A 12,899-nucleotide genomic window follows, 5' to 3' on the forward strand; every position below is an offset into this window, starting at 1 on the left:
GTACATCAGGCATCCTTAGCATGATGAGTCAGCGACGGTGAAGCTCGGCATATTGATTTTTACCACAACTTAACTTGCCAATTGTCCATAGAAAAATTTGAACCCGAAAGAGGAAGCTACTAAGGTTACCAGGAGTGCTGTATTGTTTGAGCCCCGATGCCTAACCTTTCCGTTAGTTTATACTTTATAACACGGGTTTAGGTTTAAATAATCAGAGTTGTTTTGTCTTGTTGTCTCTGTCAATCAATTCTATCGGATTCCAAACTGTAGTGGATTCAGTAACAAGTACAATAAGCTGATGTATTCACAATAAAGAAGCCTCCGACTATAACAAGACTCACATGAATTCGGGCCAGCCAGTCGTTTCTGCTGTATCAATGTTACGTTTTACTTCTGATCTAGCTTTTCTATCACAATCCAGTCGGCATCAAGTCTTGACTCAACCATATCTTACTTATAGATGCTACTCGAGGTAATTGTTGTACTTCTTTTAAGATCAAAGTACCAAAATGAATGGGCGTTGGCTTTTAAAAGGAAAGTACCAAATGCAGTTTGCGACAGAAGATGCTTCAAAAACACCACTCCACTGACTGGGCGGCTGATCACCAATTATATTAACAACCATGCCCTCCTAACGACTCCATTGGGTCGCCAATGCCTATACACCAACCCGTATAAATACCGTTCCCCTGTTGCAGGTCTCACGATGAAGTAAGAAACAAGGCAGCCATCGGAACAGTGATGCTCACAATGTTGTCCGTGACTAGCGTCCGAAGTGCTCTAAGTGTTGACTACTACGATCGCACATGCCCTCAGGTGGAGTACAATGTGGCAGGTGCTGTACATAAAGCAACCCTGAACGATAAAACAGTCCCAGCTGCTCTGCTTCGGATGCACTTTCATGATTGCTTCATAAGGGTATGTATGAACATGAAGATGCCACTTTTCATGATTGCTCCCAGATTCTCGAATGACGTACGTGTAGCTTAAAATGAATCTGATGTTAACCGGCACTCATTTTTGGTGTCTTGTAAGGGTTCTGACGCGTCGGTTCTGCTGCAATCAAAGGGAAAGAAGAAAGCCGAAAAAGATGGGCCGGCCAACATTTCTTTGCATGCGTTCTACGTCATCGACAATGCCAAGAAATCACTGGAGGCCGTATGTCCCGGGGTGGTCTCTTGTGCAGATATTTTGGCACAAGCTGCCAGGGATCCTGTAGTTGTGGTCAGTCAAAACTCATGAATCGTTTTGGTCTGTCAAACTCGTTACGCAAAAACTCGTCCAAATTTACGTTTTCGTTGCTGCAATGTGAATGGTATATCAGTCAGGAGGACCCGCGTGGGGAGTGCCGAAAGGAAGAAAAGATGGAAGGATATCAAAAGCAGATGAAACCAGACAGCTGCCAGCTCCAGTGTTCAATATTTTCCAACTAGAGCGAAGCTTCTCTCAGAGAGGCCTTACCTTGGAAGATCTTGTAGCCCTCTCGGGAGGCCATACCCTTGGGTTCGCTCACTGTTCATCTTTCTAGAACAGAATCCACAGCTTCAGCCCCAGACAAGACGTTGACCCCTCCATGAGCCCCTTCTTCGCAGCCAGGCTCGGACGCATCTGTCCCCTGCACGACAAGACCAGAAACGCTGGTGCTCTCTTGGATTCGAGCTCCACCAGCTTTGACAACGCATACTACAAGCTCCTACTTCAAGGGAAGAGCATTTTCACTTCTGACCAGGCCCTGCTCACTCATCCCCAATCCAGAGCACTGGTTTCCAAGTTCGCTCGTTCCCGGAAGGAGTTTGAATGCGCCTTCGTCAAGTCCATGATCAAGATGAGCAGCATCCCTGGCGGCCAAGAGATCAGGCTTGATTGTAAAGTTGTCAATTAGATGATTCCATATATTTTCCGGAAATAGGAGAACAACGAGAAGATGAAAAAGGAGGGTCCATCAGTGAGGAAATAGTTGTGAGTTGTGACGTTTCAAGGCCTAAGCCGAGCCTTTGGTGCAGTACATGGGTTGTGAGTTGCTTTCCCCGTTGACGCTAATTAGCGTCGAGGGTGGTGTTTGTGTGCCTGTTAACATTATTGGGCCGCCGTGTATTGGGATTTTGTTTTATGTGGTGCGTTGCCAGAAGATGACGAGCGTACTAATATTTGGCTATCGAAAAACCAAATACGCACATAATTGATAGGCAACTGATTTATCCTGAATGGGTTTGGGTTATATATATAAACGGATCCTCGATTAAATAATTCTAGCATTGCTATGTTACTGAATATCAGCGGTGAGATGGTTGCCGGGCAATTTATTCAAGTATCACGGGGAGCAGAGACGGATCCACAGCGGGGGAAGCACCCAAGGTACAAAAAATTGGCTAAATTTACTTGGTTTTTCTCTGTAGAAAAACGTTAAAATTAATTTTAGCCCCTCACTATAATATAGTTTTGCATGTTGGCCCTCCCCATAAAGCTGGTTCTTTATCCATCCCAGACAGGGAGTTAGCTGTATCTATATATTAAATGCGTAATTTGCTCAAATATCATCTTCCACGTTTTATGAAACAACGTTAAAGGTGTTACTTGGAAAATTAAAGTAACCTAAGAAGGGGGTGCAACCAGCAAGCATGGGCTTGAAAGCACAACACGAAAACCATTCACATGCTTCGATGTTAATAATTAGGAAAGGAGAAGATTTTATTCATTTTTTGGTGGGCGACCAAAACTTTATTGCGACTTTCTTGTCGGCTTTGAGATGGGATGAGTCCGACGGTGGATTTAAAGGAAGGAAGAGATGAAGTTGTGACGTGGAAATTAAATGCTAAAAAAAAATGAAGCCGTGTGGAAATTAACATGCCCTTGAAATTGGGCGGAAACTGCGGCTCCTAGGAGCCTTGCATTTTAGGACTGATCTCGGGCAGCCATCACATTGTTAGATTCTTCTCACAAATAAACCCAACCATTCTCATTTCCCATCTTTCTGTCTCCTCAATCCTCAATGGCCAACAATGATGAAGGTTTGAAACTTAAGGGATGATAGGCACAATAATTAATACAGTCTCAAAAAAGTCATCATATCAGTATCTTATTATCACCGTAAAATTTTTTTATAAGAGTCTAAATTAGTTTGGGACAGATAAAATATTCAAAATATTGAATGGTTTATATCCACAAAAAAAATCTTCAATAGCCTCGTCAAATTGTTGGCCCAAAATAAAATCCTCGCCAAATTCAAATCCCAATTTTCCCTTTTTCTGGGCTTGACAGTGTGACAAGACTTGTAGCACACCCACTCTGGATCAAAAATGCGAGGCACAGCCTGTAGCTAGGGGTGTTCAGTTTGAGGTTTTGTCTCGACCTGAAAACAATCAAGATATGACTTTACGAGATAGAATAAGAAAAGGTTTAGGACGAGACATGAGATTACTATCAGGATATCTCATCCCGTCTCATCCCGAATATTATATCTATTATTTTTTATTTTAATTATATTAATATAATTTATACTTATATTAATTATAATTTTAATACTTGCAATTCTTATTTAAAACAAACATTTTTTATATTGATAATTTTAATTACATTGAGTAAACATAGCGATATCTTTTTTTATAATATATTAATTATATTAATATAATTTATTCTTACATCTATCTATTTAATAACTTTTATTTATAACGTATTTCTTACTTATTTTCAAAAGAGTAATTAATTTAGTACATCTCCACTGAAGTAGAAGAACAATGATTTGATGTTGTGCTTAATTTACCTATTATTGCTACTCTTATAACTTAAAGATCACTTGTATTTGCTATTATAATGTGTAGTTATAATTAATGTAATTCAATAATTGACTTTAAATTGGTGTGATTTATATACTTGTGTTATTTTGATTTTAAACTTAATAAATTGTACGATTTAAATTTTTAATGAACATTATTATCCTAATCTTTTTTAATATTATCCAATTTATTGGAACGGCGGAATGTCTCAATCTCGCATCCTAACTTCTAACGGGATGAAACGACTTTCAGGATGAAACGGGACACAGGACCAAAATTTAATTTTAATTTTTTTTTTTCGGAATGAGACACGGGACAAGAGTATCCTAATCCCATCTTATCGCATGGACACTTCTATCTGTAGTGTTTGGAATCCAGCTGACAATTTTGTTAAATCTCTTTGTCTAACAATTGAATATTCTAGAAATATCACAAGTTTAAATTTAACATCTTCACTCTATTGGAAACGACCAGCATGGTCTGCTCATGCCAACAACTTTTAAAAAGTGATTTATATCTTGTGATAAAAGGTCACTCTTCTCTATGAAAAATATATAGATAAATAAAAATGTGTGAATATTTATGCAGGAAATCCATCTACATGTCCACGTAGTCTGTTTCTTGATAGTTTAGATTTAATTTAATTATTATATTTAAATAATTTTTATTTTAAAAAAATAAAGAATAAAAAAAGATAATTTTGTGGTCGTCATTTTACAAAAACTATCGTTCAAAAAAATTAGATGTAAAAAACCTTTGCTTTGATTCGTTCAAACCAAATTTAAACTGTCCAATTCCATAATGCTGATGGGAGCGGAGACGGGAAGTGCACCTTTCCTACTGGGGACCAAAAATGAGATCCCATGGGCCGATGGTCTAGCTAGTCTAATAGGCTAGCGCGACGAGGCATGAGCTTTGAAATTTTAATTTTAAAATGAAATCGCTTAATCTAGACTTATTTATTAAACAAAGACAAAGGCGTGTTTGACAGATGACAATTTTATACATATGGAGACCTGAGCGTTTGGATTCGGTGATGAGCATCAAGACCCAGAATGAGATTTTTATTTTTTATTTATTATAGAAAATTATAAAAATTTAATAAATTTATTAAATTTAATTTGAATAATTTAATTTAATATTAAATTTTTTATAAATTTTTTAAATTAACTATTCAAATATATTTTGTTCAGTCTAGATTTAACATTAAAATTTTTTTATAATTTTTATTTTAGTAAATATAATATTAAAAAATAAAGATAAAGATAATCTTCAAACTATTTTTAAAAAAATTAAGAAAAAGTTACAATTTAAAAATTTTAAATATGTACTGTATAAAGTACATTTAGATATTCAACTTATAAAAATCATAAAAATTTTTAATATTAAATTAAACTATCTAAATTAAATTTATATTGTTTAATTTGATAATAAAATAAATTTATTAAAATTTATAATTTTTATTTTAATAAATATAAAATAAAATATAAAAATAAAAATAAATAAATTTGGACCGTGTGGGTTAAAAATCTGAACGGTTTAAATTACTCATCGAGTGATGTTGAGCATGGGAACCGTGCGAGGTGACCCTGCATGTTGAAATCTATTCTTTGGGTACCCAACTTTCCAGTTGATTGGTGTCCGGTCAGAGTTGCAATTCGCCCAACTGGTTGTACAGGTCTGCTTTACGTAATGTTCAAGATTTACATGGTGCGAAGGCGGGAATTAACGTAGCGGGAACATGCGCATCAATCATCAGTATATAAAATCATGTGGCGTGGTTTCAGGAATTTAGTAATTTATTTGCAACTTGCCGTTCCACCCTTGTAATAAAAGTTACACGGATTGACTGCTGAGAATGTTGTATTCATGAGGCCTGGAGGTGGCACCCGGGGGGGGGGGGTGGGAAGACGGGGGTTCCGAGAGGAGAATTAAAGAGGAGAGGAAGAGGCAGAAGCGATGTCGATGACGAAACGGTAACGGACATTGTTGGAGGCGAGGCGATCCAAGGCCTGGTTGATCTGATGAGGCCTTATCAACTCCACGTCGCACGTGATGTCGTGCTTGCCACAGAGGTCCAGCATTTCCTGCGTCTCCCTGATGCCTCCGATGATGCCTCCTTTCACCGTCCTTTTCCCGAAGATCAAAGGGAAAGCCGGCAGCTGGAGGGGCTCGTTGGGAGCCCCTACGATGAACAGTGTGCCGTTGACCTTGAGCAGTTCCAGGATTGGTAACAGAGAATGCTCCCCTGACACCGTGTCCAGTACGAAATCCAGCGTCCTCTTCCCCGCCTCCATCTGCTCCTGGTCGCTGCTTACCAAGAACTCGTCGGCTCCCAGCCTGTTCTTCGCCTCCCACTCCTTCCCCGCCGACCTGCTGATCACCGTCACGTGGTGCCCGAATGCCTTCCCGAATTTCACCGCCACATGCCCCAGTCCTCCCAGCCCCACCACCCCTATCCTCTTCCCCCCGCTCTCCACCAGCCCGTGATCTTTCATCGGACTGAACACCGTTATCCCCGCGCACAGCAGCGGAGCCGCTCCTTCCATCCTCAGGTTTTCCGGTACGTGCACCACGTATCTTCACATTTTCAACAACACCACTTCTCTCGATATCACTCCTTCAACTGGCAAAAATCAAGATTTAGAGAGGAACTGAGGGAGCCTTACCTGTGATCCGCCACTATCATGGTGGAGTAGCCGCCGTAGGTGACACTGCCGTCCCAGAAGATACCGTTGTATGTGAACTGTAACTGTTGGCAGTAGTTCTCCTGATCGCTCCTACAGTATTCACAGTCCAGGCACGTGGCTGCCAGGCACCCCACCCCTGCCCTGTCTCCTTCCTTGAACCCCTTCACGTTGCTCCCCACCTTCGTTATCACCCCTATGATCTCGTGCCTGTCATGCATGTGTTTCTTGTTATATTTCCGTGCGTGTCTCTGTGCGTGCGTGCGTGCGTGTGTGTAATGGGGACAGAGGTGTTGCGATGCTAATGTAATTACCCCGGAACCACGGGATACATAGTAATGCCCCAGTCGTTCTTGACATAGTGAAGGTCAGTGTGGCAGATGCCACAATACAGGATCCGTATAGTGACGTCGTCAACGCCGTTCTCCCTGCGCGAGTTTAGGTCAAAACCACTTAAAATCATGGACACGTTTTATGCACCGTAAAAGAGAGGAACAGCATGATTTGTAGGGTAGAAGAGAGTACCGTCGTTTAAAAGTGTAAGGGGTAATTTTGCCGGAAGAATCGTGAGCAGCCCATCCGGAAACAGTATGTGTGTGACTGGGCGTAGCCTTGGCCATGGCACAGAGTTTCAGAAGCACGCCCGCCCACTCGTCTCTCCCCTGTATCGCTAGCTCTCAGCTGCTTTGGAGTGGGTATGTATGGCGGACAGGCTGCTGAGCGTATCGGGCTTTTATAGAGAAATCCCTCCACGCGAACGATCCAATAGCAATATGTTACAGCGAAAGCACTCGTGCGAACTCCAGAGAAATGGTCTCACTGGTTGGCGCAGCTACCGCGAAATAACGGAGTAAGCAAATGGCAGATTCCGTTAAATTTTTCAGCGCATAAAAAATTAGCCATAAGTGACAAATGGATGGTAGGTGTTGGCAGTGTATGAACAAACTCGCTTGACGATCCTGTCATAGAATAAGTTGCGGCGGGGCAACTGAACAACTAATTACCGGACTTTGCTAAAAAAAAAAAAACTAATTACTGGACATGATCCACACAAATACCAAGTTCTGAGTGATATATGTCACGATTTGTAATTTTTTACGAGATTAAGGTTATTCAGAATGCTTTAAAATCCTCCAAGAGGCTCCTGATGAGTAATATTGAGAAAACTGAAATATGTAAGAATATTCTAAAAAAATTCACATAACTCTAACATTAATATTTTAATATATTTTTTAAATATTTTTATATAAATATCTAAATATTTATTGTTAATATTTAAGAGAGAATTCTAAAAAATCAATGATAATTGTGGGATCAATTTAATTTTTATCATTTATTAAAAAGGTGAGAATTTTTTAAATTTAAAGGGAGGTTTATAAATACCTCATCCCTTTTCATTTGTAAGCATTTTTAAATTCTCAAATAATACAAGTCTCACATCTTTTAAGTCTCAACTATTATTTACTTTTAAACTTTTATTTTTTTCAACTTAACTATACATACATATCCTCAACAAATCAAATTTACTTAGTATTTTCTAGTAAAGAATGTTTAAGTCGGGGTTAGAACGGAGAATGGACACGCACGCACAGTAACCATCTCGAGAGTAAAAATGACCGATGACGAGTGTTGAAACAGAGAACGGGCACGTACACAAAAATGGGGAAACCGAAAAACTATAAAACTAGCTGATACGCTTGGTCCAAAAAAAAATAAAGAAAGAAAAGAAAGAAAGGTGATGTGTGGGCCATTGGGTTGTTGAGTTTGGAGGTCCACGGTCAGAGTCTATCCACAGAAGAAGCGCTGACTTCCTTTTTCCTCGTTGCTTCTTGTGAACTTGCGACCAAATTGGGATGGGTGACAGCACGACTTCGATCTCCCCCGCCCCACCTTAAAAATCTAAAATATTTGATGACTCTGTATACTTATATAGTATTGAAAATTTAAATTCATTGGAGTTTGAATTAACTAAAATTAAGTTTCCATTATTTTTTTTTCTGAATAGAAGGCAACGTAATTCAATTAAAGAATTGAGTGACATTTTATTATATTTAATTTCATTTAAACCGCTCTTTTTTATTTTTGGCATCAAATCATCCATAAACCACTTGCCTTTTTAAAAAAAAAAAAACGAATAACGATAACATGATATTGCCAGACAGGAGAAAAAGAACCCAGGCTACGATAAACGTGTAGGGCGCAGTTGATTTTTGAATATGATTGATCGGCAACTGAATGGTTACTTGGGCTCGCAAAGAAAATCCTGAATGGAAGTCTGTACGATAGGACGGAAATGACTCTGGGCTTCAGAATAAGTTTGGGATTGAAGAAAATTTTGTACAATGTCAACTCATATAAGAAGCCCAAGTGACGTATATTATCTATATGCGCGGCCCTCTCCAACTTTGTAAACCAAGTGAGTGGAGTGTTTTGTTCGAAAGGAATTCCATCACGTCCAAGTATTGAAAACTGAATTAATTATTGAATCATATTAAATTATGAATTAGTGAAACAATTAGAAGTCAAACCAGTGATAGACTAGTCATAACTAAAATAATACAATTAAATGAAAAGGCATTGATTATAGAAATATTTAATCAAATAAATATTCGTCGTTTTATTTACCCCCTCCCTAATTCTGTGCTAATATTTTTGTTAAATTGTTCATGAACAACAAAGCTCAAGCCACTAAATAAATAAATTAATTAACTCAATGAAGAAACTTCCACAGATTGAAGTCGTTCTCCAATGGGATGAATGGACTGTCTTCATCTCCTATAGGCTGTAGCCTTGCCTTTTCCCCAATCAATGCACCCTAAGAACCACCCAAACCTTCCATCATTCGTTGATCAAGTCACAGTTTCAATTAATCGAATCCTACAAATCCCACAAATCTTGAATCTATCATGTTTTGAACCTCTCAAGCCAAACCCCACCAAACCATGCTCGTTCTCTTCCTCGGAACCCTTCTATAAACATCAACAAGAAAGGTTAAGGAGAGTGACAATTGACTTGAGCTAGGATTAGGAATGATTGATGAGATTAAACAAGTTTGAGTGTTTGACTTTTAAAAAATTAATCCAAGGCTTTTTGCCTTTTTCATTTTTTTTAAAAACCCCCAAAAATGTCATCATTTTAGGATTCTTGAAAGAAAAATATAAATGACCCAATCAACCCAACTAACTTGGCTTGACCTCGGGTTGGTTGAGTTATATCAAGTCACTTCTTGATGGAGTTAAATGAAAAATCAAACCAATGAAGAGGCCTGTAGTCAATTTGCTTACTAGTCCAATCTAGTTTTCTATTCAACAATCACATTTGAACTCTAATTGTTGGGGACCATTGTCTTTAAATTTTGACAGTCTTTAGATTAAGAAACATCAATATATATGCACATGTACAAATATATATTAACAATGTTTGTGGCAATAAAATTCTAAGCATGTTGGAGATGTGAAGTCTCAATATAAACAAAGATTTACAAGCTCCCTTATCATAGTTTGTCTATATGTGATAGATAACAGGAAGAAAATAGCTTAATTAATGGTATAAAGCTACACATAGTTACAAAACTACAAGAAAACTAAAAAGAAGAATTAAATTCTAAGTAAAAAGCAATATAAAAGATAAATTGAGTAATGAAGTATCTGAGTTATTTGTTGTTTGTTGCTGCCTCTTTTTTTTATTTCTCTGGAGCTCTATTTATATTGCTTGTCTGAGATCATTATGTCTGCAAAACTAGGAGCATTGATGCTTCATGCCAAAAATATTTGTTCCTACTATGTTTGCTCTTGCGAACTTTGGAACACATCCAAGTAACAAACTAATAATTCCACATCTAAATAATGATTCTCCTAGTTTAATTTCTCTAAGTCTTAAAGATCACGTTCTCTTCATGACTCAATGCTTACTTAGTTTGGAAAATTTATTTAAATGAATTAGGCTCTGCTTCATTAAATAACTGATCAAGTTTAACTCTTTGTTTCTAGCTATTTTGAGCTTCTATTTAAATGTAGACATTTCAGGTCTAAACAAATAAATAGATAATAGATTAAGAGATAATAAATACTTGGATTAGAGATATACATACCAGCCTAAAAGAAAAGGAAATCCATCGAAACGAGTGAGAGTTAGTTAAACACACATGCCATTAACTTAAAAAAAAAATTCCGTAATGAAATAAAAAAAAATCACCTAAAAAACACCATTAACCAAAAAAAAAAACTAGATTAAGCCAAACCAAAATCAATAACCGCGTAAAATCGATAAAAATTCACCGCTTCGCAAAATTAACTAATTCAATTTAATATTTCTGGCCACACAATCTTAGTCTCTTGTCAATAGTTTTCTTTTCTTTTTTTCTTTTGCATCCAAGAATCACTAATCAGGCATGCTAGTAAGATGTGAATAGAAAAAAGTATTTTTAAAAGGGAGAATTTCATTTAAAAATTAAGAAAGTAACTTATTTTCAGGTGACTCCCAAAGAATTTTAAAATATCAGTTCAGTTCTATGAGATTAAATTGAAAATAAGTTGAAAGTGAAAAAGATAAAAAATACTCTCAGTTTAAATGTTTTAAAAAAAACATCAGCCACTGTTACCGAAGCTTTGTCGGCAACAGCAGTCACTAAACCTCCGTTGCTGGAGCTCCGGCCACTTGCTAGACCACTGTCGGTAGTGGCTGGAGAATTAATTCTCCAAAAGTGACCAAAATAATGTAGAATTCAAGACTCCTTGGTCGGCCAAAAAGTTTTGGATCACAAAGTCATTCAATCCATTCAATCATATAGCGCAAAAAGTCATATATATAATAAATCTTATTTTCAAACCACTTAATTATTATGTTACTTGTTAATTATGTAACTTTACTTGTTAATATCTTAACAGGATTTGTTAATTACTTTACTTTTCTTGCTAACCTCACAATTCCTGTAACAGAAATAAATTACTTGTTAATTGCATAGCTATACCTGTTAATACCTCAACAAGACTTATCAATTACTTAACTCTTCATGTTAAGTTTGTGACTCTCACAACAGAGCCAGATTACTTGTTAATCGCATAACTGTTATTGTTAATACCCTAATAGGACTTGTTAATTATTTAATTTTACTTGTCAAATTCATGACTCATTCAACTGAACTGCATTGCTTGTTAATTATGTAACTTTAATTGTTAATTGCGTAACAATACTTGTTAATTGTATATCTTTACTTGTTAATACCATAACAAGACTTGTTTAACTATTGTTTCGAAAAAGTAACCAAATTATTTGTTAATTGTATAACTTTACTTGTTAACTCCTCAACAATACTTTTTAATTGTTAAATGAATATACAATTTATATAAAAAAATTGAGTTTGTCAGATAATGAAAGCGATGATAGTCGGATCTCCCTTGTCAGTATTCATCAAGTTAGAGGTTTGAAAAATTTTATACAATTAAAGCCTAATATATCTTAATAAGTATGCTTAATACTGATAAGGGATACCCGACTGTCATTACTTTCATTATCTGACAGACTCAATTTGTATGTAAATTATATATTTATTTAACAAGTGACAATAGATAACTAACAAGTATTGTTGAGGGATTAACAATTAAAGTTATGCAATTAACAAGTAATTTGGTTGCTTTTTCAAAACAATAGTTAAACAAGTGTTGTTATAGTATTAACAAGTCAAGCTATGCAATTAACAAGTATTGTTGTGTAATTAACAAGTAAAGTGACATGATTAACAAGTTATGCAGTTCAGTTGAAGGAGTCATGAATTTGGCAAGTAAGTTCAAGTAATTAACAAGTCCTATTAAGGTATTAACAATGACAGTTACGTGATTAACAAATAATGTAGCTTTGTCGTGAGAGTCACGGACTTAATAAAGAGAGTTTAGTAATTGGCAAGTTCTGTTAAGGTATTAACAAGTATAATTATGCAATTAACAAGTAATTTATTTCAGTTGCAAGAGTTGTGGGGTTAAAAAGAAAAGTTAAGTAATTAACAAGTCCTGTTAATATTTTAACAAATAAAGTTACACAATTAACAAGTAATGTAATAATTAAATATTTTGAAAATAAGGTTAAGTAGGTTGGTGGTCTAAAACCTTTTAGTGAACTAAGAGATTTTGAATTCTACACCTATCTTGGCCACCTATGAAAAAATTAATTTTTTATAATTCTCCAGTCATTGTCAACAGCGGTCCAACTGGCGGCCAGTAACTGCTGATGCTAATGAAGCTTTGGTAATCAACGATAGTAGCTCGTGGATTTTTTTTAAATATTTGAACATATTTCAATCTTTTTTATTTTTAACTTATTTTTATTTTAATCTTATAAGATTGAATTAATATTTTAAAATTATTTAAAAGCCATGTGAGGATGAATTGCTCTCCTCATTCTTGAATGAAATTCTCCCTTTTTAAAACTCGGTTTGATGTAACCT

The 12,899-nt window shown here is 36.3% G+C and overlaps 1 protein-coding gene and 1 pseudogene across 1 annotated transcript; one reads left to right on the forward strand and one right to left on the reverse strand.

Moving 5' to 3' along the window:
- Positions 1-341: 341 nt before the first annotated feature.
- On the forward strand, positions 342-2,247 carry LOC129301713 (peroxidase 64-like; annotated as a pseudogene).
- A 3,158-nt stretch (positions 2,248-5,405) lies between these two features.
- LOC129303945 (probable cinnamyl alcohol dehydrogenase 6) lies at positions 5,406-7,421 on the reverse strand. Its single transcript, XM_054943539.1, has 4 exons — positions 6,986-7,421; positions 6,775-6,888; positions 6,443-6,670; positions 5,406-6,353 (listed from the first exon to the last, which is right to left on the reverse strand). The coding sequence occupies exons 1-4, from the start codon at positions 7,078-7,080 to the stop codon at positions 5,705-5,707; spliced, it is 1,086 nt and encodes a 361-aa protein (XP_054799514.1). The 5' UTR covers positions 7,081-7,421; the 3' UTR covers positions 5,406-5,704.
- Between the last annotated feature and the right edge of the window lie 5,478 nt (positions 7,422-12,899).

The sequence above is a fragment of the Prosopis cineraria genome, unplaced genomic scaffold, assembly GCF_029017545.1.
Source record: "Prosopis cineraria cultivar Desert tree isolate PC_DT_omini unplaced genomic scaffold, ASM2901754v1 PC2, whole genome shotgun sequence".
In the NCBI taxonomy this organism is placed as follows: Eukaryota; Viridiplantae; Streptophyta; class Magnoliopsida; order Fabales; family Fabaceae; genus Prosopis; species Prosopis cineraria.

Excerpts from the sequence above, each read along its gene's own strand:
- LOC129303945 (XM_054943539.1), bottom strand. The coding sequence starts at position 7,080 with ATGGCCAAGGCTACGCCCAGTCACACACATACTGTTTCCGGATGGGCT. Across the intron at positions 6,889-6,985 it reads CCTTACACTTTTAAACGACG|GGAGAACGGCGTTGACGACG; the intron begins GTACTCTCTTCT and ends AAACTCGCGCAG. Across the intron at positions 6,671-6,774 it reads ATGTATCCCGTGGTTCCGGG|GCACGAGATCATAGGGGTGA; the intron begins GTAATTACATTA and ends CATGCATGACAG.